Source organism: Mus caroli, chromosome 4 (assembly GCF_900094665.2).
Source record: "Mus caroli chromosome 4, CAROLI_EIJ_v1.1, whole genome shotgun sequence".
NCBI classification, from domain to species: domain Eukaryota; kingdom Metazoa; phylum Chordata; class Mammalia; order Rodentia; family Muridae; genus Mus; species Mus caroli.
Window position 1 is genome coordinate 48,501,060 of NC_034573.1, and position 27,046 is coordinate 48,528,105.

Consider the following 27,046-nt stretch of genomic DNA (forward strand, 5'->3'; position numbering starts at 1 on the left):
CCTTAAAATAAATAGCTTGGAAATAGCTTGTGAAATGGCTTCCACTCTCAATGCTGACATGACTTCCACTCTTAACATGGACACCAAGGATTGGATGATTCTTTCCTTTGGGTGCTGTCTTGTACATTTGGGGATGTTTGCAGCATCCCTGCCTCTGCCCACTGGATGCCAGTGGCAGCCCTATGGTTTGTGGTCATTAAAACTATACGCAGTCATTGGTAGACTCCTTAAGTTGGAGATGATGGGAGCAGAATCAGCTCTAGGTGGAATCACTGCTTTGTGACATGGGGTTTATGCATGACTGATGGCCAGTCTTAGTCTTGTAGTGTGTTAGCCTCCTGTCATTTGGAAGCTCCCATTTCTTTCTTTCTTTCTTTTTATTTTAAAAAAAGATTTATTTATTAGTATAAGTTCACTGTAGCTGTCTTCAAACGCACCAGAAAAGGGTATCAGATCTCATTATGGGTGGTTGTGAGCCACCATGTGGTTGCTGGGATTTGAACTCAGTACCTTTGGAAGAGCAGTCAGTGCTCTTACCCACTGAACCATCTCACCAGCCCGGAAGCTCCCATTTCTGTTCATCTTGTATTTGCTGTGTATCTGACTGTGCTGAGTAACTGCCCCTCCCCCTCCCTCAGACTAAAGTTAACAATGTGAGCAAGACAGGTGAACAGAGCTAGCGGAGACCTGTTCTCAGTTGGTTCTTTTGTTAATGAAGGAAGCCGTTTGAAGGACTCTGCTCCAGGTGTGTGTTCTAGTGGGGCAGAAAAAAAGAAAACCAAAAAACAAAACCAAACCAGGGAGCATGCCAGAAAGGAAGGAAATGATGTAGCAGGAGAGAAACCGAGCATGTGCAGTTGTTGGAAGATAGTGACGAGTGTTAGATGAGGATGTGAGGAAAAGAACCTTGGAAGACAGACAGGGTTTGAGTGTAGGCCTGAATGATGGGAAGGCAGCCGTGGGAAGATGATGAGAAGTAAGAACTCAGTCGGCAAAGCACCTTTTCAAATATGAGAAAGAATTGTGTAAAACTGGGCTTTTGTTCAAAACTGGATGGATGGACATTATGATCTAATCTGTTCATTTAGCAAAATGACCAAAGTTAGGGCCTCAAAAGACTTGCTCAAGTAAAGATGGCAGGCAGTGACAGCACACTGTTGTCACTCTTTGGTTTTAGTGACCTGAGGACAAATTCTTTAATTGGCTGAACAGGCACTCTCTCTCTCTCTCTCTCTGTCTCTCTCTCTCTCTCTCTCTCTCTCTCCCTCCCTCCCTCCCTCCCTCCTTCCCTTCTTTCCTTCCTTCTCTTTAATGGCTCAATAGTGAGTTTTTATCCTTTAAAGAGTGGACGTGGGGCATGGCTAAGTATCTGAGCACCTTGGTGGTTTCACAGGGCCATAAAGTCCATGCAGTTGTCTTGACAGGCAAATATCTAAGATTTCTGAGTAGTTCTTGGGGGACAGCAGCTTCTTAGAGCAGACTATATATTAGAGCAGGAAATCTTTGAGAATTAAAAGAGAGTAACCATTCCCTAGCTGTGAGAAACAGACTCCTAGTGGGTGAGACAGTAGCTCCCTTGGGAGAGAGTGCTTGTTTGCCAGGCACAAAGTCCCAGGTTCCATAAGCCAATCATGGTAGTGCATAACTCTAATCATAGCACTGGGGAGGCAGCAGGGTGAAAAGGCTCAGGCTCAGCTATGCAGTAAGTTTAAGACTGGCCTGAGACCCTTTCTCAAAATAATAATAATAATAATAATAATAAAGGCAAGAGAAAAATTCCCAAACCCAAATTTTTAGGTGCCCATCACTTCCTTATGTAAATGCATAGTATGGTTTTTTTTCAGGGAGTCTGCTAATTTGGTAAGGAAGAAATGCAGTTTACTGAAGAGCTCCAGTGTGGTAGCAGCCAAGAAAAGAGATAAACCTAAAAGACACCCACATTTTATAAAGCCTTCCCTGTAGATCCAGTTCTGGGGTTGCTTATACTTTTTCTCTCCTCCAACTCTGAGTGCCGTGGATTGTCATGCTTAGTGTTCTCTAGTAGAAGATGCCTGATTGAAAGGATAAGTGTGTGATGGCCTACGGTAGATTCAGGCCAATTCACAGGTAAAGATGGTAACCAGTTTGATCTTATTTATATAACTTATTTTTATGCTTAATGGTGTGTTGCCTGCATGTATGTCTGTGTGAAGGTGTCAGATGCTCTGTAACTGGAGTTACTGTGAGTATTAAGAAATTAGTATGTTTTCAACTGTGAGTATTAAGGAATTAATGTGTTTTCAACCAACATATGATAACTGCACATATTGGGTGTGCAGAGAGATTCTTCAATGTTCTCATAATGGGTAATTGTTCAATTGAGGTTATTGGGATATCATTGTCTCACCTGTATCTTTGTGGTGTGTGTGTGTGTGTGTGTGCATACATACATATTCAGAATCTCCCCTATTAGGATAATTAGTCAGTTAACTGTTGTAAGCTAAAGTTATCCCACAGTGCTATATGGAAGGTTGAAAGGCATTCTACTCTAAGCCTGAAGTTGCTCCAGTAGTCATGTTTAGCATGTATGAGAGCCTATGTTTGATCCTTAGCAACAAAATAAAAGCATTCCATCCATGCAACTCTATTCTACCCATTAACTGCCCCCCCCCCTATTATTCTTCTCAGGCTCTGTCTCTTTGAGATAAACTTTCGTTCCCACATATAAGAGAAAAATGTGGTCTTTATTGTTCATGGTCCTCTGTTCCATTCATGTCACATTTGAACTTGTCCAACTTTTTGGACAAACAGGGAGTGGACAAATTTCCCAAGAGATTAGATTGGGAGTGTAGGCCTTCCCCAGATAAAGGAGGTTCCTCAGACAAAACTTTCTTAAATACTCCCCAAGTCAGCAGCCAATCATCATGGTTGTTTTTGAATAAGAGATAAACATTAGGATGATTTCTGATTCATTCACCAGACTCTGAATGGAGAGTTGATGTCATTGTGTGTGGCTGGGTCTTAGTAGCCAGGGGTAGTTTCGGCTGTGAAGCTACATTAAATGTCCGAGACCCGTTGGACTGCTGAGCCCATGAGGAAAGAGACAGAGTTTATTTCTAGTCTTTCCCGATGTGGACGGTGGCTTGCACTGTAGGTTCTGCTTACTCTGCGTCTCAATCAACTCTGTAATGAAGACCCGGCAGCGTATCTGCAACTTCCCTTTAATTTTACAATTTTTATAATGAGAGTCCTTGTAGTGTGGAAAGTGCCTGTAGAAACCCAGCCAGCATTTTGAAGAGTCTGTAAAGGAGCACAGTGATTTCCTGTCTCTGCCATTTGGGTGAGATTTGGCTCTGGAAGAGAGAAATCAGTTCTCTCTTGTTTGAAATACAGGGGGTAAGAATGGGTTCAAAGTTTTCAAAAAACTTCCCCATGAGCCCATGGCATTTCAGGGAATCCTCTGCCCTTATTACTTTTTCCTTATTTACTTATTTGACACCAAGAACATGCTCCCATTATTTTAAAGAACATGATGAGCCAGGCTCTGATTTTTTTTTTTTAAATTTTATTTTTTTGGAGAGAATTTTAGTATTGAAGAAGCATCTTCATTTGGTTTCAAAGGCGCATCTCAAGAAAATGGTCTGGACACGTCTCAGAATTAAGAGTTATCTGGTAAACTACAGGTTTGCCTCCATAGACAATGAAGCTTAAAGCTGCTGAGATTCCACCCAGCTTCCTCCCTTTCTTGTCTTTTCTCTCTTTTTATCTTCTTGTTCAAATCACAGGCTTCCTTTTTCTAAGGACAGGCGTGTTGGCAGACTGCCTATTGGCTAGTTGGCCTCAATTAGCCTTATATCATTGCAAAGGAATGCCTGAATTCTCTACAAGGTCTGTTGTACCTTTTTGTAGGAGACACTCACTTCCTGCGTTCATAACAGGTTTCTCAGTCAGAATCACTTCTTGCATACATAGCTGACATTTTTTTAGCCACTTAGTTAATGACAGCTCTTGATGCTCCTCTCATTTGAATAATGACCTCCACAGGTATTTGCTGTGAAATATTACTCTGGCATGCTCTAGAACATTGAAAAACTTTGTTCAGCAGAACCATCCTAAAATCAGAGCTAACTCGGAGACTTGCGTCCCTGTCTGGAAGATGACTGGGTTATTTATTAGTCTACAGATGGCTTGCTTTCAAATTTGTGCTCATGTCTAAGGCCCTGGAGATGGATAAGACTGGGCCTGCACCACAGAGGCTGCATGCATTGCCAGGCTTTGGTCTCATGGCTTTTCCTGCTACTATTTCAATTGAGTTTCATATGGCGGGGTTACCTACATGACTGCAAATTAATCCTTTCTCTTCTGAAAAATTGTTTTTGAAGAACAGCTGTGTCTCTCTTCTCAATGCCTTAATTATTTATCCTCCCTGATAAGTTAAACCTTTTGTTAATGTGGTGAATTGCCAAGAGCACACAGCCTTGCTTAGATCATGTAGCAAACTGTATAAACATTTGATAGGACGTTTGAAGACACCACATGCTGAGCCACGATCTATACTACTACCAAGTGCTGTGGGATCAATAAAGGTAGCTTGGTGTAGGAATCCTTTGTTGTTGTTTCCTTAACTAACGTGAGAATGGTCAGAACAAGACTGTCCTAGGTCTTGCCAAACTTGGACATACAGGACTCTATAAGATATCAAGTTAAATCAACAGAATTAGCTAGTTCACATATTCATGCTCACATACACAACATATATATGTGTGTGTATACATATGTATATATAGTATATATCATGCTTACATAATTGGTCTATATTTATATTTGTAGTTGCATCCTCTCACTGCTGGTTCTGGGATACCACCTCATATTCCCAATTAAGCACTGTTGAGAAAGAGTCTTTAAATGGTTTTTAAATGAGTAGAACTTTCACTTTGGCCATGACAAGAACAAATGATTAATAGCAATAGAAAACACTCCTCTTTGCCAAGAATAACAACCCTGAATTTATAAGTTTATCAGTTAATATTTGACTTCTACATTGTATTCTGAGGTTCTGGATTTTTTTTTACTAGAAATAACAGCCTAATATATCCCCTAACCTGTTGACCTCATTGTATGAATAGCCCGTGACCTGTAAATACAGTTTTTCAGGATGGTGGTTAGGTTTCTGGTTTCTGTGTATTTCTGGTCAGACTGTTGTAACATTTATGCATTCATTCTGTTACCCTTCTTCTTGGATAATTCGTATTCCCACTCAAAGGAAAGTAAGACAAACATGAAGAACAAACAGCACGTGATAACTCAAGCCCTTCCTGAGAACTGTGACTGAGGACATCTGGGGATCTTTAATGTCTTGTAAATGAAAGTAGGTTTCTGGAGTGGACAGAGGAAACGCACCTTCTGGTCTATCTGGATCTAGTTCTCAGAGGCTTTAAGGGTTATAATTAGTTGCTACTTAATCACATGGCTGTGGGCCTTCACAGCTTCATTTCTGATCTGCAGCCCTGTGGTCAGAGCACAGATTAGGCGGGCAAGGCCTGGGTGTTTTTGTTTGGTCACTTCCTGGAGACACTTGGACTTTGCCTCGAGGACCCCCTTCCGCTCCAGGCCATCAGGCTAGAAGAGTAGTGTTTGCCAAGCTGACCTGGACAAGGGTTGAAAGCAGCAGGCTTGTGAGAAGGCTGTGAAGCGACAAGAACACCTCCCCTCTCCAGTGACATGTGAGCTTGCGAGGTTACACAGCAAAGACATGTTTTGATGCTTCCTTCCCCCCCAAAAAGGAAACTCAAGATGCAATGGACCCTGAAGTTCCCAGCAACAGTGTGTGGGCAACAAGCTTAGTGGAAATTGGTGATGAGATTGAGAGCATGTGTCCATGCTGCCCCTTTCCTCAGTCCAGTGTGTTTTCAGATCTCTAGCATGGACTGTGGACACTCTCTAACTATGTCTTTAAGCCATTGCTAAACATAGACAACGGGCTTGGGAGCTGTTCCTCCCAACACTATACTTTGAACTCATAGACTTTAAATATGAAGAAAAGAAGCCCTTCATTAAGCATCGTTTGAGGAAGAGTTAGGATGGCTTAAGAGTTTCCTGTTCAGAGCACTGGTCACGTAAGGTGAAGGTTATTTTAGAGTGAAGTCTAGTCAGTTCCCAATTGTCATCAGCCATGGTATTAGAAGTGGGGTTATCTGAAGGAAGCATATCTGGCCTTGAGGAACCTGCAGCTATCTCCCTGGGAGAGGGACAGGTAGTGGGAGGGAAGGATGTCTGTTTGGTTTCTATATTGATCTCCTGACCTTTAGAAATAACATTTCTTTTTCAGTTCAGAAACTTGCATTTCTCCTCTTGGTTGTGCTGATTCTGTAAGTGAGGAGAAGGTGGTTAAATCTCCTAATCACGGGTATTATTAAATGAGGTAAATATGAGAACGAGGCTGTTCGCTTTCAGTCATAATCTCACGGCAGACCCTTCTCTAGGTTAGCCTCTTAACAACTGTTGCTCCTCTGCGCCAATGAAGCAGTCAAACATACAGGTTTAATGCCCCATCTTTTTTTTTTCCCCTCCCTGTGTTTTTGGCTTCTTGGAAGATTACACCGTGCTCCAGAAACACTTTCTGATTGACAGATGAACCGGTCACCCTGAGGTCCAATTTGCTTAGTGGGGATCGTTTCTACTCCCTATTTTCCTGCTCTTGCTTATTGCCTGTGTGTACTTCTGTGGTCTCATAAATATATCAAGTTTCTTGAATTGTTTGGGCTATGCCAGCAATTTCTGTTTTCTTCCGTCAGCGTCTTCAGGAGAGCCATGTACACAAAGACAAAATGGCTTTCAAAGTAGTCTCCATTCCCATTTCAGTATTGGTACAGACATCAAATTGAAGGCCACTCTGCTCTACCTGCCGCTGGTTGTTGTATCAGCTGCCTGGAGATTAACCTCTTCTAAGGCTCTGAGCTATTTTTGAGGTCAAGACTGCCACAACATTAAAGCTAGAACCCATTAGAAAATCACTTTCATCATCTCTCCTTTTTCCAAATCAGTGGCTCTTTCCCCCTCCTCCTTCTGATCTCATAACCCTTTAATCTCCTTTGTAGCAGAACAAGGAGACTGTTAGTGTTTGCATGCGATGGGGTTAGCATCCTTCATAGATAACAGTTTCAGAAGACACCAAGATATTAGAGAAGTGTATGGAAGATGGACTTCATCTCCAGGTGGAGCGCCTCAGTGCTGAGGGTGCTCTGCTCTCCTTGTGCAAGCGGGGCCATTTTTGTGGATGTTTTGTGCAAACCAGGCTCAAAGTCTCCAAAAGAGACACAGCAGAAAGCCTTTTGTTGCATTATTTCTAAAGGCTTGAGGTTTTGAAGGGAAGGGATTTTGTTTTCCTCTGAGCTACACAATGGAGCTTTCACAGAACCTCCTTTAAAAGGAATAGCTACAGCCTTTGTGTGGAAGGGTGTGTCTTTTGGCAGGGTCTGCTGATGCAGACAGACTGGCTGGTGATTAACAAAGGTCATTAGACTTTGGAATCTGGCTAGCAGCCTCGGATGGTATGTCTTCTGCGTGTGGAAGGACGACTCCCAAGAAACCAAGGCATTCTGGAGGTCCCCTCTCCAGGACACCCCCAAATCTTGCTGCAGGACAGGATCTGGTCCAGGGGCGTCCTGATCTAAACAGTACTCTGCTGGGACTGACGAACCAGCCTATCAATCATGAGATAAAAGAACCTTTGGAGATCTTTGGTGAATGACATTTGAGGAGGAGAAAGGTGCTGCTTTTTGAGAAGAAATGAAAACAGTTAATTCTTTGTTGAGAAGAGCAGAGCTTAGGAGGAGCCCAGCCTGCCCTCCTAGCGTTCACTTGTGATTGTCAGCCTAGCAGAATCCAAGCGAAGCCATGTTGTGCACGGAGGAGAGGCTCTGAGCTAAAATGGCTGCTCCTCCAGCTCAGAGGACTAGGGCAGCTTAGTGTGTCTTAGAGCTTCAGTGACGCAGGAGCTCCTATCTCCTGAAAGTGTGATAAACACATTCGGCAGGGCTGTGGCTTGCTTGGCTGAGATGAAAAGACTAAGCTTGGGGGATGGGGAGTGCGCATTGGGTGATCTGCTTTTTTCTGTGAAGTGTTCTAAATGCAGGAGTCGTCTGCACCATGGAAAAATTTGTTTTCAGGTCTAATGGACTGTGCGAAAGGAGAAGTGGGGTGGGGCTCAGTGACTGCTGTAATTTGATCCAGAGCTGATAGCAACCTCTTCCACACAATTTGGGCTGGTGCTCTGACATAAAAGCTTGTGTATCTGGAATATTGAGACTTAGTTAGCTGAAAGGACTCTGGTGTCCAGTTCAATGTTTATTGAAGTAGGATAAATTGTTGGGTGAAAGAAGAGGAGGTAAAATATCTGTGTCTCACTCTGCAAAGCTCTGTCCAGAGCTGGACTTGGCCAGTACTTATTTTAGCAGGCTCCTGGCAGGAGCATTCTTTCATAGAAAATCCTCCTGCCATGGCTTCTTGCACTCCACTGACACATCATTACTGGACTTTGTTCCTCCAGCAGAAATCACATTATCTTTTGTAAGAGAGGCATAGAAAACTGCACCATTAAAAGATCTGGCTGCAACCTGAATTCTTAAGACATTAGGTTCTAGATTACATTACAGTGACTTAGTAGGGTTTGTGATGTACTCTGTGAAGTAACTTATTCACTGAGATAATAACTGGGTATCTCCTTACAGGATATACACTAAGCTAGGAAGGACTCCACCTTCCCAATATTCTCGTCACTTTGTGGTGAGACTCTGCCTTGAGCTAGCGTGAAGCTTCCCGTAGGTTTCAGTCGCACAGTGAATTACAGAGTAAGGGAGATGAGCTCTGCTCTGCCTTGTTCCACACCAAGTTCACAGGTTGATTTTTGCTGCTGTTGTTTTATATCCAAGTCTAAATTTCATGTTTATAAAAGTGAGAGGGATGGAGAAGGACAGCTCCGACTCAGGAGCCCCTTTTCAGAACTACTAGATTCTGTGGTCTTCATGTGAATGGACATGCCAAGGTACAATCTTAAACCAGAAACTGAATTGTCATCTAAAAGTTGGTTGCTTGGAAATCTCATGAGAACTATTTTATGACCTAATTAGACTGGAGAAGCTGTTAAGTTTTAATTGGTAGGTAGTAAACGAGCAAATAACCACTCACTTCATCGGGGAGGGGGAGGGGAAACCACACTACTCGGGGAAAGGAAAAATGTGAACCCTAGTATCAATAAAGATATTAAAATAATAAAAGCAATACCAAAAGCCACAGCCATTTCCAAGAGTCAATTCTATTCTACCATTTGGTGTTAAAACACTCATGTAATAATATAGAAATGGATAAAAGAAATTAAAATGTTCTTGCCCTTCAATGAAGATGGTTGTCCTCTTTCTCACTAAGAGGACTAGTTCAAAAGAAAAAGTCAGAATCAATAGTAAGTTATCTAGAATTCTGAATGTGGTGGAGACACTCAAAAACGGTACCAACTTTTGAAGTATTAATGTTTCCTTGACAGATGGCATTTGAAGATATATCAAAGCAGAAAACATTTATCTGAGTTTTCTTTCCTTTGAAGTTAGGAAGTCAAGGACTTTGTCTCTATTATGTCTGATTGCCTCTCCTTGGCCGGTGTTCGAGTTGGCAAAGAGGAGCAGGCCAAAGGTAGTGACATTGGAGTTCATTCCATGAACAGATCTGTTGCCTCTTTGCGTTTGTGGTGCGTGTGATCCTCAGTGCTGTGTTCTGACCTCTGCCTCAGGTTCCTGATGTGAGAGGGTAGCCCCCGATCATGGAGGTGCTTCAGTGCGATGGCTGTGACTTCCGAGCCCCATCTTACGAAGATCTTAAGGCACACATCCAGGATGTCCACACGGCGTTCTTACAGCCGACGGATGTTGCCGAGGACAATGATGACGAGCCACTATCTGGGTCCATGAATGCTAGTAATCAGACAGAGGTGGAGTTCTCTTCTATAAAGGATGAGTTTGTGATTGCAGAAGATTTACCAGGTAATCCTACCCTAAACTCACAAGTCTGAGAAAGCTTGTCATCATATCATATCATCATCACCATCACCAACCATAGGTCTTATGTTAGGCTTCTGAACTTTCTTACTCCCTACAAGGCATTTTCCCTACTTAGGCATCATTTTTTTTTTTAGTTATCTTAGGTTATTGTCCTTTTAGTGGCCCTGTGTGTTCCTCTTCTAATGTTGAAAACAAAATGTCTCGGAAAGTTCTAGAACAAATCTTACAGTTGATGAAACTAGTCTTTATTCTGTATCCAAAACAGTCTATGATGTCTTCATTATTAGCACTCTGTGAGTAGCCTTCAGTGCATCTTGAGTCATCATGCCTGTTGAATGTGATGCTTATTGGAGAGTAACTGAAATGGTGCTGTTTTGTGTGTTTGAATCTCATATTCTCTCACTTTACTTTTCTCATTTCAATCTTCTTACATATTCTCTGCAGGTCAAAGTGCAACTGCATTGGGGAGCGGAGGTTACTATGGCCACAGTCCAGGATATTACGGTCAGCATATTACCCCTAATCCCAAACCAACCAACAAATTTTTTCAGTGCAAGTTCTGCGTACGCTACTTCAGGTCAAAAAATCTCCTCATAGAACATACTAGGAAGGTCCATGGAGCTCAAGCTGAAGAGAGTCCCACAGGACCTCCTGTCCCAGGATCCTTAAATTATAATATCATGATGCACGAAGGATTTGGAAAGGTCTTTTCTTGCCAGTTTTGCACATACAAATCACCTCGGAGGGCAAGGATAATTAAGCATCAGAAGATGTACCACAAAAACAGTCTGAAGGAGTCCACAGCGCCACCACCTGCCCCTGCTCCACTGCCAGACCCTCTGGTTCCACCTGTGTCACTGCAGGACCCCTGCAAAGAACTGCCGGCAGAGGTTGTTGAGCGCAGCATCTTAGAATCCATGGTCAAGCCTTTGACCAAGTCTCGAGGCAACTTTTGTTGTGAGTGGTGCAGCTACCAGACCCCCCGCAGAGAACGCTGGTGCGATCACATGATGAAGAAACACCGAAGTATGGTCAAGATCCTTTCTAGCATCAGGCAGCAGCAAGAAGGGACTAATGTAGCTGAAGTGCAGAATGATAATGAACCCAGCCCCACCTCCAACTCCACCTACCTGTCCATGAATGCTTCGAGCCGGGAGATGCCCAACGCTAACGTCTCCAATTTCAGGGGCTCCGTGGGCAACTCCATCATGAGACCTAATTCTTCTTCAACTTCCAAGTTTTCTTCTATGTCTTACCCTCAGATGAAGCCGAAGTCACCTCATAATTCTGGCCTTGTGAACTTGACGGAGAGGTCCCGTTACGGAATGTCTGACATGACGAATTCATCCGCTGACCTGGACACTAACAGCATGCTAAATGACTCTAGCTCTGATGAGGACTTAAATGAGGTAGACAGTGAGAATGGTTTAAGTGTTATGGATCACCAGGTGTCAGGACTGTCTGCAGAGCAGCTCATGGGCTCTGATGGCAACAAGCTGTTAGAGACCAAGGGGATTCCATTTCGAAGGTTCATGAATAGGTTCCAGTGTCCCTTTTGTCCTTTCCTCACCATGCACCGCCGTAGCATTTCCCGTCACATAGAAAATATCCACTTATCTGGAAAGACAGCTGTCTACAAATGTGACGAGTGTCCGTTTACTTGTAAGAGCTCATTAAAACTCGGGGCTCATAAACAGTGTCACACGGGTACGTCGGATTGGGATACTGTGAATTCTCAAAGCGAAAGCCTGTCTTCCTCGTTGAATGAAGGAATGGTATCTTATGAGAGCTCCAGCATCAATGGTAGAAAGTCGGGAGTCATGTTGGACCCCTTACAGCAGCAGCAGCCACCACAGCCACCTCCGCCACTACCACCACCACCACCCCCACCATCACAGCCACTGCAGCAGCCTCCACCGCCACCGCTACAGTCACCACACCAGGTGCCACCTCAGCCACAGCCACCACCAACCCAGCAGCCACAGCCACCCACACAGGTCCCACCTCTGCACCCTTACAAGTGCACCATGTGTAGTTATTCCACCATGACTCTGAAAGGGCTAAGAGTCCATCAGCAGCACAAACATTCATTCTGCGACAACTTGCCAAAATTCGAGGGGCAGCCCTCGAGCCTACCACTGGAAAATGAGACGGATAGCCACCCCTCTTCCAGCAACACTGTGAAGAAAAGTCAGACCTCAATTCTTGGATTGTCCTCCAAGAATAACTTTGTAGCTAAGGCCAATAGGAAGCTTGCTAGTGACTTTCCTCTTGATTTATCACCTGTGAAGAAGAGAACAAGGATTGACGAGATAGCCAGCAATTTGCAGAGCAAAATCAACCAGACCAAACTGCAGGAAGATGCGATCATCAATGTCGAGGATGATGAGGAGGAAGAGGATGACAACGAAGTCGAGATCGAGGTTGAACTGGACAGGGAGGAGGAGGCGACGGACCCCATCATGGAGGTGCCCACTGCCTTTTCAGCCCAGCAGATCTGGGCCAGAGACCCTAGTGAGTCCCAGAAGGAGCCCAACTACAGAAGTATCACTCATGATTACACTGCCACCAATGGGGCAGAGATCGAACTCACGCTTTCCGAAGATGAAGAGGATTACTACGGCTCTTCAGCAAGCATGAAAGATCAAGTGTCCAATGCGGCTCTGCTGAACACCCAGCCCGCGATCTATGGGACGGAACCCAGTAATGAAAATACCGATTTTGGGGACTCTGGAAGGCTTTACTATTGTAAACACTGTGACTTTAATAATAAATCTGCCCGGAGTGTTAGCACCCACTACCAGCGAATGCACCCATACATTAAGTTCAGCTTTAGGTATATCTTGGACCCCAATGATCACAGCGCAGTGTACAGGTGCCTGGAATGCTATATTGACTACACCAACTTTGAAGACCTCCAACAGCATTATGGTGAACATCACCCAGAGGCCATGAATGTACTCAACTTTGACCATTCGGATCTGATCTACCGATGTCGGTTTTGTTCCTACACTAGCCCGAATGTCAGAAGCCTGATGCCACATTACCAAAGAATGCATCCCACGGTGAAAATCAACAATGCTATGATCTTTTCAAGCTACGTTGTAGAGCAGCAGGAAGGGCTGAATGCTGAGTCCCAGACCCTGCGGGAGATTTTGAATTCAGCTCCCAAAAGCATGGCGACGTCCACGCCTGTGGCTCGCGGTGGTGGCTTGCCAGCTACGTTTAACAAAAACACTCCTCCCAAGACCTTTACTCCAGAATGTGAAAGCCAGAAGGACCCTTCAGTGAACACCGTTGTCGTTTACGATTGTGATGTTTGCTCGTTTGCGAGCCCCAACATGCACTCTGTCTTGGTTCACTATCAGAAGAAACACCCTGAAGAAAAGGCCTCGTACTTTAGGATCCAGAAAACCATGCGCATGGTGTCTGTGGACAGAGGCTCTGCCCTTTCCCAATTATCATTTGAGGTGGGTGCTCCAATGTCTCCCAAAATGTCCAACATGGGTTCCCCACCCCCCCCACAGCCCCCGCCACCAGACCTCAGTATTGAGCTTTACTACTGCAAACACTGCTCCTACAGCAATCGGTCAGTTGTGGGGGTGCTTGTTCACTACCAGAAAAGACACCCAGAAATAAAGGTCACTGCCAAATATATCAGACAGGCTCCTCCCACAGCTGCAATGATGAGAGGGGCTGAAGGGCTCCAAGATTCCCCTCGGCCTCCTGCTCCCTTGCAGCTGAACAGTTCTGAGAGAGATTGCCCTCCTGTGGAGACTGAGATGTTCTTTTGCCAGCACTGTGATTATGGGAACCGGACGGTCAAAGGCGTCCTCATTCATTATCAGAAGAAGCACCGGGACTTCAAGGCCAATGCCGATGTGATCAGGCAGCACACAGCCACCATCCGAAGCCTCTGTGACCGGAACCAGAAGCCTGCCAGCTGTGTGCTTCTCCCTGCTTCCGGTATGGAACGGGACAAAACGAAACTTCGAGCGCTCAAATGTAGGCAGTGCTCGTATACCTCCCCCTATTTCTATGCACTGAGGAAACATATCAAGAAAGACCACCCTGCCCTGAAGGCCACAGTCACGTCCATCATGCGGTGGGCATTTCTAGATGGCTTGATAGAAGCTGGCTACCACTGCGAGTGGTGTATCTACTCCCACATGGAGCCCAGTGGTTTGCTCCTGCATTATCAGAGGAGGCACCCTGAGCATTATGTAGATTATACTTATATGGCTACCAAACTCTGGGCTGGGCCAGACCCATCCTCTCCCACTCTTACCATGTCAGCTGAAGCCAAAACATACAGATGCAGGGACTGCGTTTTTGAAGCCGTCTCCATCTGGGACATCACAAACCATTACCAAGCGTTTCACCCCTGGGCCATGAATGGTGATGAGTCTGTGTTGCTGGATATCATCAAGGAGAAAGACGGTGTAGACAAGGCCCTCCTGGCACCTGAAGAGCTGATAGGCCCTGTGAATTGTGAAAATAGTATGCCCAACCCCCTTCCCGAGCAGGAAGCTGAGTGCCCAGAGGATGCAAGACTTTCCCCAGAGAAAAGCATTCATCTGGCTTCAGCTAACCCTGCTATATCTTCCACCCCATACCAGTGTACAGTGTGCCAGTCCGAGTACAACAACTTGCACGGCCTCCTCACCCATTACGGGAAGAAGCATCCTGGTATGAAAGTGAAGGCTGCTGATTTTGCCCAGGATATTGACATCAACCCAGGTGCCGTCTACAAATGCAGGCATTGTCCGTACATCAACACTCGCATCCATGGCGTCCTGACCCACTATCAGAAGCGACACCCGGCCATCAAGGTGACCGCTGAGGACTTTGTGCATGACGTGGAGCAGTCAGCTGACATATCCCAGAATGACGTGGAGGAGACAAGTAGGATTTTTAAACAAGGGTATGGTGCCTACCGGTGCAAGCTGTGTCCTTACACACACGGCACTCTGGAGAAACTCAAAATCCACTATGAGAAGTACCACAACCAGCCTGAGTTTGATGTCTTTTCCCCGTCTCCTCCGAAGCTGCCAGTGTCCCTTGAGCCTGAGATAACCACTGAAGTGAGCCCCTCCCAGGTCTCCGTGACGGAGGAGGAGGTGGGAGAGGATCCTATGTCCACTGCTCACTTCTCTACCTCGCATCTGGTCTCCCACACTGTGTTCCGGTGCCAGCTCTGCAAGTACTTCTGTTCCACTAGGAAGGGCATTGCCAGGCACTACCGGATCAAGCACAATAATGTCCGTGCCCAGCCCGAGGGCAAAAACAATCTCTTCAAGTGTGCCCTGTGTGCCTACACCAACCCCATCCGCAAGGGACTGGCAGCCCACTACCAGAAGCGCCACGACATTGATGCATATTACACCCACTGCCTTGCGGCCTCCAGGACCATCAGTGACAAGCCCAACAAGGTGATCATCCCATCCCCACCCAAAGATGACTCTCCTCAGCTGAGCGAGGAACTCCGGCGGGCTGTGGAGAAGAAAAAGTGCTCCTTATGTTCCTTCCAGTCCTTCAGCAAGAAAGGCATTGTGTCCCATTATATGAAGCGCCACCCGGGGGTGTTCCCAAAGAAGCAGCATGCCAGCAAGTTGGGGGGCTACTTCACAGCGGTCTACGCAGATGAACACGAGAAACCCCCACTGATGGAAGAAGAGGAGAGAAGCAGCTTTGAGAGGGCCGAGGCGGAAGGCGAAGCTCAAGACATTGAGTGGCTCCCGTTCCGCTGCATCAAATGCTTCAAGCTGTCCTTCAGCACGGCGGAGTTGCTGTGCATGCATTACACAGACCACCACAGCAGGGACTTAAAGAGGGACTTCGTCATCCTAGGCAGCGGCCCCCGCTTCCAGAGCTCCACCTTCCAGTGTAAGCACTGTGATAGCAAATTGCAAAGCATAGCCGAGCTGACCTCACACTTGAACATCCACAATGAGGAATTCCAGAAGCGTGCCAAACGCCAGGAGAGGAGGAAACAGCTTTTGAGCAAGCAGAAATATGCAGATGGTGCTTTTGCAGATTTCAAACAAGAGAGGGTAAGGATATGTTTTGATTTCCCTTCCCCCAGGAGGCCTCTCATCACTGGTGCCCACATGTACTTCGTTGCCAGCCAAACTGCTGCAGGCTTCCTATTGACTTAGCTTGCCAGAGAGCTCAATAAGTCAGTTAAACATTTCGAGCTTGATTGTTCCCCATTCTATGCTCACCCCACTCCACGGTCCTGTGCTCCTCCCCTTCTCCCTCTGACTCCTCCGATGGCTCCCCAGGGGAGGGTTGGGGTGGTTTCTCTGTGTGTCTTCCTGCCAAGTAGTGTTTTCTGAAGCCTCGTTTAAAAAAAAAAAAAAAAAAAAAAAAGACAGTGGTTGCTCTTCCTAAGGCAGTTGTGGGCTACCTCTTGTTACCCTTAGCCCTTCTCAGCCATGACATGGTCTCCGGTGTTTGCTTCGGGAACCTAACATCTCTCTCTCTCTCTCTCTCTCTCTCTCTCTTCTTAAATCAAGAGGTTCATTAAAGGAATAGCTGTTGCAACATGTCACCTGCGCAATCAAAACTGGTCTGAAAGCCAGATAACTTAGAAACCGCGAATCTCTCCTTAATCTCTCCTCACCAGCTGGAACCTAAGTGGGTTCCAGAGGCGACGACTTGTAGGCAATGTGCCATGACTGATGAAGTTTATATATATATAATGAAACACTTTAGCCTGCTAATCCTCTTTAAAATACAGTATCCAGTAATCTGTAAGAGTAAGATGCCTGCCTTTGAGGGAGGGCGTGCTGTACTGATGGCTACCACTGTATTTTACCAGCCTTTTGGTCACTTAGAAGAGGTGCCAAAGATCAAGGAGAGGAAAGTGGTGGGCTACAAGTGTAAATTCTGCGTGGAAGTGCATCCAACGCTTCGGGCCATCTGTAACCACCTCCGGAAACACGTCCAGTATGGTAGCGTCCCAGCTGTGTCTGCTGCTGTGAAGGTGAGAAGGGGAAGGTCCAGGCACCTGGTGTGTGTGTGTGTGTGTGTGTGTGTGTGTGTGTGTGTGTGCGCGTGCATGCATGTGCACTTGTGAATATCTGAGTTATTTAGTAACCCATTGCTTGAAGCAGCCTGGAAGAGTGTGGCTTGGGATGCGGGCATTCTTGAGTTACGCTTGGCTTGCTTTGGCTTGTTTTGATTTCTTTGCAGGTTGGACCTTCCACATCATTCCATTTAGGGAAAGGTTTGATCTAGTTTCTAATTCTGAGGGACAGTCTGGTGGAGAAAGATGACCCCACATTCTCATCTAAGAGGCTTGGGGGTCACGTGATTTCGTGCTGGTTGTCTCTAGGTCACCATCCTGAGCTGTCAGAGCTCATGGGAGGAATTAAGTGGACTATGTTCCCATCTTCCAGGTCTCCTCCTGCCTCACTCCTACTGTCATGTGCCTGAGCGTGGGACAGTCCAGGAGAATCTGCATTTTGCTTCTTTCTAGGTTCATTGAGTTATGCAAGGGGCGTTGATCAGATAGAAAGCTAAGAGCCTGCCTTTAAGACCTGGTTTGCTTACTGTACGTCTCTTTCCATGTGATGCTGCCGGCATCTTCCTTCTTTCCCCTCACCTTTGCTAGATTACCTGTTTTAGATTCCACAGTACAAATAGCAGCTACTGTTTCAATAGCCAACTCCCCATTCCTACCTTCTAGAATGTACTTACCACTTTTGAACACAGAAATTAATTCAGGCTTCTGCCCTTTCCATCTGGATATTGGAATATATTTTTATGTTTGCTCTTTCTTGACCTTTGTCTCCTGTTGACTCTGAAGGTAAAGCTTATCTTTTCTTGAACACTGAACCCTTGGCTTTGAGAACACTGTTAACCCAGGGACAGAGGCGAAAGCTTCCACACTTGACTGTAGTCAGTCCCAGGCTTGCTTCTGAGACACACAAGAGAAATATCAGTATTCCAGGAAGCTGCTTCAACAACTGATAGCTTAAAAGTCAAACTGCTCCTTACCTTTTGGAATTAACCACATAGTAACATTCATTTGAAGATGGCATTTCTGTCTGCAAGATAGAAAGAAGCAGGGAACTATTGAGTTTCCTTGTCAAATGGCCCGAGGTTTTTAGACAGCCAGTGTCTTAATTGCTCTTCTATTGTTGTGAAGAGACACTATGACCAAGGCAATACCATGATGAAGAAAACATTCAATTGGGGGCTTGGTTACAGTGTCAGGGGGTTAGTCCATTATCATCAGGGTGGGTATGGGGAGTGTGCTGAAATAATGGGCATAGTACAGGAGAAGTAGCTGAGAGCTTTACATCCTGATTCATAGGCACAGGCAGAGAAAGAGAGAGACCTTGGACCTGACATGGGCTTTTGAAACACCAAAGTCCATCCCTAGAGACACACATTCTATAACACAGACACACCTCCTAATCCTTCCCAAACGGTCCTTAGTCCCAAACAGAGACCAAGCATACAAGTATATGAACCTACGGAGGCCATTCAAACCACCACAGCTGTACTATGATTTTTGTTGTTTTCTTTCTTTCTCATCCCTCCCCACCCCTCTCTTCCTCTCCCCTTCCCTCCCCTCTCCCTTCAGCTCCCCTCCTTTTGTCTCTCAGAGTCATAATCCAGCTTTATTTTAGAATCAATGAGATCACAGTTTACATTTTCTGTTTTGAGTTTGGTAGCAAGTGAATGAACTTCAGATTGGGAAAGCCCATGTCACATGTCTCAGGCTCTCTTATTTCCAAATTAATGTTGCCTCAAAATCAACACCACTGTGGAAGAAGCAACTCTCAAGCTGGACTTCTCTGTACACAGAGCCAGAGATGCAGGGGAGAAAACATTGATGGAAATTGCTGACGAGCTTGGGAGAATGACGGGAAAAGAAGAAAGCTGGAGTAGTAACAATGGATATTTATTTTGTTGGTGGGGCATGTGTGTGTGTGTGGTTCTCTTAGCAGGAGGCTGAAGACCCTTCCCACCTGTTCCTGGATGGATTGGAAGCAGCCAGAGACGCCAGTGGCACACTGGTGGGCCGGGTGGATGGTGGACACTGCTTGCTTGATGCAATGTTGGAGGATGAAACCCGGCCGGGGGGATACCATTGCAGTCAATGTGACCGGGTCCTGATGTCCATGCAGGGGCTGCGTTCTCATGAGAGGAGCCACCTGGCCTTGGCCATGTTTACCAGAGAGGACAAGTACAGCTGCCAGTATTGCTCCTTTGTTTCTGCATTCAGACACAAGTAAGTGTTACTGGGTAGTCCCTCATTGTCAGTGGGAAGGCGTGCATGCCTTAAAGAAGGGAACTAAGCTGTAGCAGGAAACAGATACTCTGATGACTCTGAAATCTCCTTTCCTGGTTTCTACCTGCTGTGACCTTGACCTATAAAGTGGACTAAGAGTAGCAGTGAGGAGATGGCATTTGATTTATCTAGTGTGGGCATTTAAAAAAAAGAAAATGAGACAGGATTCGGTATGATTTACTCAAGAGAAGACAGTTTCTGGGAGCAAATGTTTTTCCTGATAGACCCACCAAATAGCCAAAAGTTAAAGAAATCATATGAAGAAGTCAAGTTCTGTTTGGAAAACCAAGGGGTTAAAGATGGCACGTTAGTCCAGTTAGCCCTTGTGACTGGAGAATCATTGGAAGGGTAACAAGGATTCTGGATGCTAAGGATTTGCTCGGGATCAGCAGGGTGGAGGGCTGAGGAAGGCATCTCTTGCCAAGCTTCGCAACCTCAGCTAGTTCCTGGCACTCACATGGAGAAGTCAGGAGAGCTGACTTCTGCAAATGGTACCTTCCTCATGTTGCAAGTGCATGGTAACACACACACACACACACACACACACACACACGAATTGCTAAAAGTTTGGGGAGTCTAAGAAGTAGGAATGCCCCATGCTCATTACAGCTTTGAAAGTGGGAAAGTGGGTGATAGGAAAGGGTCAGGGTCTAAGGGAAGGAAACCTTTTGTTACATCAATGTTCTTCCTGTGAGCCTGGCAGAGTATTGCCGGTAGTTCGCTTACTGTTTATCAATGTGGTAATTGAAAACGAGTGAGGCCTGTTGGCTTCAGAGTTCAGACAGAATGACTAAAAGCAGGAGAAGCCGTGCTTCTCTTTAGAGAGTAGGAGAGATGACACACTTTTTACTCTGATACAGAGCCTAACATTTAGTCTTTGCCTGCGTGCGTCCGTACTGTGGCATTAACACTGGCCTTCTCGGTTCCTTAAGTAGTAAACCACACTGCATGATACCCATAGACCCTCAGTAAGTTATTTTGAATAAAAGAATAATTTATGCCTGGCATTATGCCTTGGAAAAATGTGAAGATGATTGGGGTATAATTGCCTTACGTTAAAAAAAAAAATGACTGGACAAAATAAGGTATGAAAACAGGAAGGTTGAAAATGACTGAGAAGAAGTCAGGGTAGGGAGAAGAGAGGGCCCAAGGTGGGAAGGTGGCAACTTAGGTTGAGGCCTGGCTGGTGGTTCAATTTAAATAAGCCTACACTTACATGAAGAGGAATTGTAGAGTTTACTCCTGGCTACCTAAGTAGTCATCCTATTAGGATGTCTATAAATGCCAGGAATTAGTATATTATAATTACAGCACTGGCAAAAGGAATTGTCTGGGCTGAATACCATTCATAATTACTAACAATTATTGCACCTGCTGATACAGTGGTGCTATCTTAAGTACCTTCAGCTATTACCTCTTTATATTTACAAAACACCCCTATGAGCTATGCTTGGCCCATTATTACCTCCATATTATAGATGGGAGAAGTAAGGGCTGAAGAGACTAAATAGTTTTCCTGAGGCCACATAGCTTCTAAGCAAATGGCTGGGATTCTGTCTTAGACCGTCTGACGGACTATATGCCTCAGCCAGGTAGATCAAGTTAGAAGAAATCCTAGGAGCTCATTTAAGAAGTTAGGGGTTGGATCCAGGAATGCATCAGTAAAGGCCAAATAGCAGAGCAGAAGTGGCATCCAGTGTTGAGTCTGCTTGGTTGGGAGAATGAATGGCAGGACCACTTATGGAAAAGAGGAGCATTGACTTAGTAGGAAGGTGTTGGGTCTGTGTTCACAGGATGAGTACACGAGAGTCACTCAGAACAGAATGTCAGTCTCTGGGGTCCTGTATGAACGAGAACATCCCTCACCTTGTTGGCTAGATTTATTACTTCTCAGACTAATAGTTATTAAGACGTACTAGGGGTTCATTCTAATTAAGCAATGTCCTCATAAATTGCTTCTGGAAGAGTGATGTATGGCACCTATGGTTGTATTTCTCAGAAGGGGTTTCCGCCCCAGCCCTTGCACACTTGATTCCTTGAAACACAGTCGTATTGTGCTCCATATTGGTATAGACCTTGGAAACAGCGCAGCCTGTGTAAGCAGATCATACTCTTTGAACTCCTCTTTCCTTCCTGTTCCTGCAGAAAGTAGAATTAATGATGTAAGAAAGGAAAGCCCTTGCTACATTTCTCTAACCTTCCACCATCACCCATCTCTCCCCACCCACCCTCACCCCATTTCTCTATGTGAATTAGATAGGCACTCTCACTAGTGATCCGGGCAGAAAAACCTTCTTAGAGCATGGTTTTGGATGACCATCACCCATGCTCTGCGAAGACCCATGCTCTGCGAAGAGAAAAATCATGATCTGCTGTAACTGTTACTATGAATCTATCTCTCAATGCAATAAGATCTTCTTTCTCTTTCTCCTTCTTCTTCGTCTTCATCTTCTCCTTCTCCTTTTCCTCTTCTTCGTCTTCCTCCTCCTCCTCCTCTGAAATAGTTTCATATAGCTGTCCTAGAATTTGCCATGTGACCAAGGCTGGTCCTGAACTCCTGATGCTTCTGCCTGTACCATCCAAGTGCTAGGATTATAGTTACGTAAACCACTCTAGGCTTCTAAAAAGATCATTACTCTCTTCCTCGACTCTCCTCCTATTAAAAATGGCCTATTAAAAATTAAACTTTGGCCTCCCTATTTCTAGTAATGGTGCATGTCACCATTAGAAAACAACAGGGAAGAGTTGGACCAGCTTAGAATTTGGGTGTTTGGAATAGTGGTGGGAAAATGTCTGTGGTTTTTAATTCTGCTCTCCTTTCCTTCCACCTGAAGCTTGGATCGCCATATGCAGACCCATCACGGACACCACAAACCGTTCCGCTGCAAACTCTGCTCTTTCAAGTCCTCCTACAACAGCCGGTTGAAGACGCACATCCTCAAAGCCCATGCTGGTGAGTAGGTCCTTGGGGTGTCCTTCAGTACTCTCTCAGGTTGCCTACCTCACAGCCTTGAATGAAACGGAAAGTTTCCCCTACCGGAATGAAATGCAATTTATACTTGGGATGGTTGCATGTACAGTTTTAAAGAGAAAAGCAAAATGAAATTTTATTCATAAAACCAAAGTAACCACCAGTGCTTTGTTTGACTGATGTCACTAACAGCTTAGAATTAGACTGTTACGTTTTTAAAAGAAATTTCTAAATTACCTTGGCCGGATCATGGGATGACAAAAACCTGTTTTTGAATTGTTAAAAAAAAATCCACTAAAGCTAATTTCTACATGAGACCTAACACACGCTAACCCAAAACTCAGGAAGCATGGGGTGACCCAGGAGATGTTCATGTCTTTTCGACTCAAGTCATGAGTGTCCAGGAGCTGTGCTATTTTGATCACTACATGGTATTCAGCCCAGGCCGTGCACTAAGCTTCGATGGCCATCAGCTTACCCATGTCTATAGCATTCCAAACTGTGGGTACTGTGTGATTTCCCGTGTGCCCTGTGCACTTTGCAGCACTCTGAGCAGTCTTACAAAAGCTCGCCTCCTTCACTTTTGCCAGTCATCACCCATATCTTTCCTCTGCTTCATGTGTGCTGGACCCGTTGAAACTGCTTATGCCACACAACTGCCCTTAGCCCTGCTGGGGATCAGGGTTGCAGCTAGGAGATTAGTTATGTAGGCTTGTTTCTGATAGTATTTTAATGTCCATGGGAAACTTCTCCTAAAGTCCCAGGAGTAAGTAGCTTCGGGATTTGCCTTACTTTTTAGTACTCATGTATATCATATGTTATTCAGCTGGGACAGAATCCTGGTAAGCTTTTCTCGTCGCCTTTGGCCTTGTCCAAAAAGCGTTTTTACCAGTGGGGAGCTGGGTGAATGGTTTTGGCCCAGCAAAGGTCTCTGAACCAACCAGATGCTGCATCACGTTCTGAGCAGTAGGCTGAGTGTATATTCCTAGAGCTGACTGACTAGCTAGCCTTCTCTGCTCGATTGGCGAGAAGTATCCAGAAAGAAAAGGAAAGCAATATCATTCTGCTATCACTACACGGTGGGATCTCAGGCAATGTGACGTGACTCTGAGCCGCTGAGAGAAATCCACGCCTTAAAGAAAGCAGTATGTTTGCTACAGGTCTTTCAACTTGCCTATTCTCAGCTGAGTGTTTTATTTATTTTTTATTAGTATCCTCAGATAGGGCTGGCTATGTAGCTCAGGCTGGCCTTGAACTCACTGTCTAGCCCAACCTGGTCTCAAAGGGGCAGTAGCCCTCGTGCCTCATCCAGTGGAGTCCTGCAATTATAGGCATGTGCTCTCATGCCTGACTGTCTGTTGAGTTAGGCTGTGAGACAGACTCTTAGCTACTTGGCAAAGTTCATGCATCCAAACTCAAATTCATATTAGGGGCTAGAGAGGTAGCTTCACAGTCAGTAACACTTTCTGCTCTTCAAGAGGACCTGAGTTGGGTCCTAAGTACATATTATATTTTAGTGAAAATTTGAAAAAAAATTATGTTCAGTCAACCATAACGTTATTATATAAAGGCCACTGTTACTATTTGGTACTTCCTGTCAACAGTTTTCTCTATAATTATTTTTCCACAGTTGTAATTATAATGTCTATAAAGAACGTTTTATGTTTTAACTCATTCTTAATTTTCTGTCTTATTACAAGTTCTTCAAGACTTTATTTTGATCATAGTTTATCAAGAGGATATACCTACATTTGCCTAATTGTTTTCTTTCAAAATCTACATTGTTTCATAGCTTTTCACGTGTAAATAGTATAATTTTTTTCATCAATTTGTTTGTTTGTTTATATTCTCTGTGTGTTCCCATGTTCCATTCCATTTGTGTGTGTGTGTGTGTGTGTGTGTGTGTGTGTGTGTAAGTCAGAAGATACCTTGCAGGAATCAGTTCTTTCTATAGCATGGGTTCCAGGGTTGTAACTTGGGTCATGAGTCTTGCCTGCATATGCCTTTACCCCTGAGCCACCTTACCAGTCTATAAATAATATTAATCTCCAAATAAAATCTCCTCTGTATTAAGGGTGTATCCCTCCCTCCCTCCTTCCCTCCCTCTCTCCCTTTCTCCTTGTCTCCCTTCCTTGCTCATTGGGATTTTTGTGAAATTATTTTGCTGTTTCAGCCAGACTGTCCTCTAACTCACAGTCTTTCTGCTTAGCTTAGTGCTTGACACCCCCCCACCCCCGACTTGCCTGGCTTGTATGCAGTTTTCTTAATAGAGACCATCAGTGGTAGGGTTATTAGATTGGGGGCCAAATTGACCTGTTGTTACTGAAAACAAGACTGATTGATCACATTAGTGTATATTTGCCCAGTAACAGACAAACTCGCTGATAAGTTCATTCCTAAATGTACTGAACTTGAAAGTTATAGCAAAGGTAAGCCACACTCTTTCTTGTCTTGGTTTGGTCATGGCTTTCTGTGCTATAGTTCTGTTTAAATGTGTTATTGAATGCTGGAAACAGTGTACATGCTTCCCTTCCCACTTACGCTTACCACATAGAATTAATTCTTCCTCCTAAAGAAATGTTGCCTTTCTATAGTGTTGATTATGTAGGAAATGGAGTTTCATTATGAACTTCCCCTCTGCCCCAAGTATACGTGGGGAGGAAATGGTTAAGAATGTGTCAGATGAGGGGGTATGTAGTTTAGCAGTATTAAATATTGAGAATTAATACAATAGGGCTGCCATGTTTGAAAAAGCCACTGAGAAAAAAGAATTAAACCTAATATTTTCTGTGGATTGAAAGAAATCTGCCCTGATCAATTTTAATACAGAGAAGGGGGAAGAAGTTTGAGGCACCCTCTCTGAATTAGGTGAATTGGGTGGGTGGGGATCACCCCAAAAGCTGCACTGCTGTGAAAAAAACACGATTGTCAGTGACCAGCTGGCCTTATCTTGGAGCTTGTGAGTGCTGTTTCTCAGGACTGTGGCTTTGAGAATGGGCAGGGAGTTAGCCTTGGAGGGCTTCTAGACCAAGAATCCTTAGAACACCACTCTAGAGGGAGCCGATTCACTGTGTGGTTTTGCTTTCTAGCCCTCTTTCTCCTGACTCCCACCTTTCCTGTCTACCTCACCACATCTCCTTCTAGGTGAACATGCCTACAAGTGTTCTTGGTGCTCATTTTCCACCATGACAATCAGCCAGTTGAAGGAACACTCCCTCAAGGTCCATGGCAAAGCCCTGACCCTTCCCCGGCCACGGATTGTCAGTCTCCTCTCCTCACATGCCCACCCCTCCTCCCAGAAGGCCACTCCAGCCGAAGAAGTGGAAGACTCCAATGGTAAGAATGCGTTCTTGAGATGGAATCAACCGGGGCGTGTTGGGCTGAGCTAGGATTGGTTCTCCCCCCACCCCCAGGAGATTCTTATCTGAAAATATGATGGTTCAAATGAAGGAAAGGATGTGAATGTGCTAGATCATGGAGTAGGAAGGAGTGTGTATTCTGCATCTGCATGATGCCCTGCTTATACTATCCATGGATACCATTAAAGTATCATGCTGGGCAGGATGTGCCAGTGTTGGGTTCTTTTATGGTGGAGTCTACTGGGACAGGAATGGAGTGCAAGAAGGTATCTATTGTTTTTATGAATACCTTGTCTTGGAAGAAAATGTTCTGTGAGGTGTGTGGAGTCAATTAACCAAAGCTCAGAATGGAAGGAGGGAAGAGCAAGTAAGCGGGACACTCATATTGGAAGAGGTCACATGATGTATTGCATTTACAGTGTTTTCTTATAGCCTTAGTTAGGAAATAGGTTTAGAAATGCTTTGCTTCATAGCTTTGAAAGACAGGCAGGAAGGTATAGAGACATGTGCTCTCTGGCACTGCCACCAAAAGCATGTTGAGAAGACATGAGTGTCAACTTGGAGCTAGTCAGTGGGCCTTGGGAGCTAAGAGATAGCATCTCATTTTCATCAGACTACATCTGGGAACAGACCTGGTTGATGAATCAGCTTGCTCGGAATGTAAGTTCAGATCCCGAGCGGAGAAGTGGGCAGTAGCCTAGGAGAGCTTGAAGCTCCTCCCTTTGCATCTGATGCAGGACACCTTGTGCAGCATGTCTGAGACCGTAACTGCTGTGGTCCACAGCTCTCCAGGATCTACTGTTCTATCCATGGGATGAGCTCAGTAGACAGAAAGTGGAACAAAGGCCTGGATTTCATCCGTCTCCCTCTGACAGTCATGTTTCCCTAGGCAGTCTCGGTTTCTATTCCTGTATGATGATGATATATGTAGGCCTCAGCTGGTTGTCTTGAGAGATTAATGAGACAAGGTACACATATAAAATGCCTGCTGTAATGTCTGACACACAGGAAATGTCAGCGAGTGGCCATTTTCTTTCTGTGATTTTCATCTTCTGGTTACAGCTGTGGTCGTTGGGACCATTTCTGGCAGGTGTGGATTCAGGCTCATTCACGGAAGGGCTTAAGTCAAGAGTTCTCCAAGGTGTCTTGAGAATCCGATAGCCTAACTTGTCAACAGAGTCTAAGTCTTACTTTATCAAAACAGTAATTAGTAATCTTTGGTCATGAAGTCTGTGAACAGGAGGAACAGAAGAGCAAAATTAAAATAAAATAAGAAGCCCTGAGTGTCGGACAGCCCTCAGAGTTAAGAACGTCTAACAAGGAGGTTTCTTACGATTCCTTAGGAGAGACTGCACACACAGCCTCTACAGCTGTGGTAGTT

At 44.9% G+C, this 27,046-nt stretch overlaps 1 protein-coding gene across 3 annotated transcripts in view; it reads left to right on the plus strand.

Annotated features, from left to right (window-relative positions):
* The window catches only part of Znf462 (zinc finger protein 462), a 135,586-nt gene that overhangs the window by 49,570 nt on the left and 58,970 nt on the right, over window positions 1-27,046 (plus strand). Inside the window, exons 2-8 of one of the 3 annotated variants that reach the window (XM_029476289.1) lie at window positions 9,761-10,010; window positions 10,473-16,081; window positions 16,852-17,016; window positions 18,989-19,060; window positions 19,172-19,275; window positions 22,170-22,288; window positions 25,451-25,642. In XM_029476289.1, the coding sequence (XP_029332149.1) occupies window positions 9,791-10,010; window positions 10,473-16,081; window positions 16,852-17,016; window positions 18,989-19,060; window positions 19,172-19,275; window positions 22,170-22,288; window positions 25,451-25,642 (6,481 nt within the window). In that variant the 5' untranslated portion in view covers window positions 9,761-9,790. Of the gene's footprint in view, window positions 1-9,760; window positions 10,011-10,472; window positions 16,082-16,851; window positions 17,017-18,988; window positions 19,276-22,169; window positions 22,289-25,450; window positions 25,643-27,046 lie in introns of all 3 variants that reach the window. The other 2 variants (XM_029476290.1, XM_029476288.1) reach the window with 2 other exon arrangements.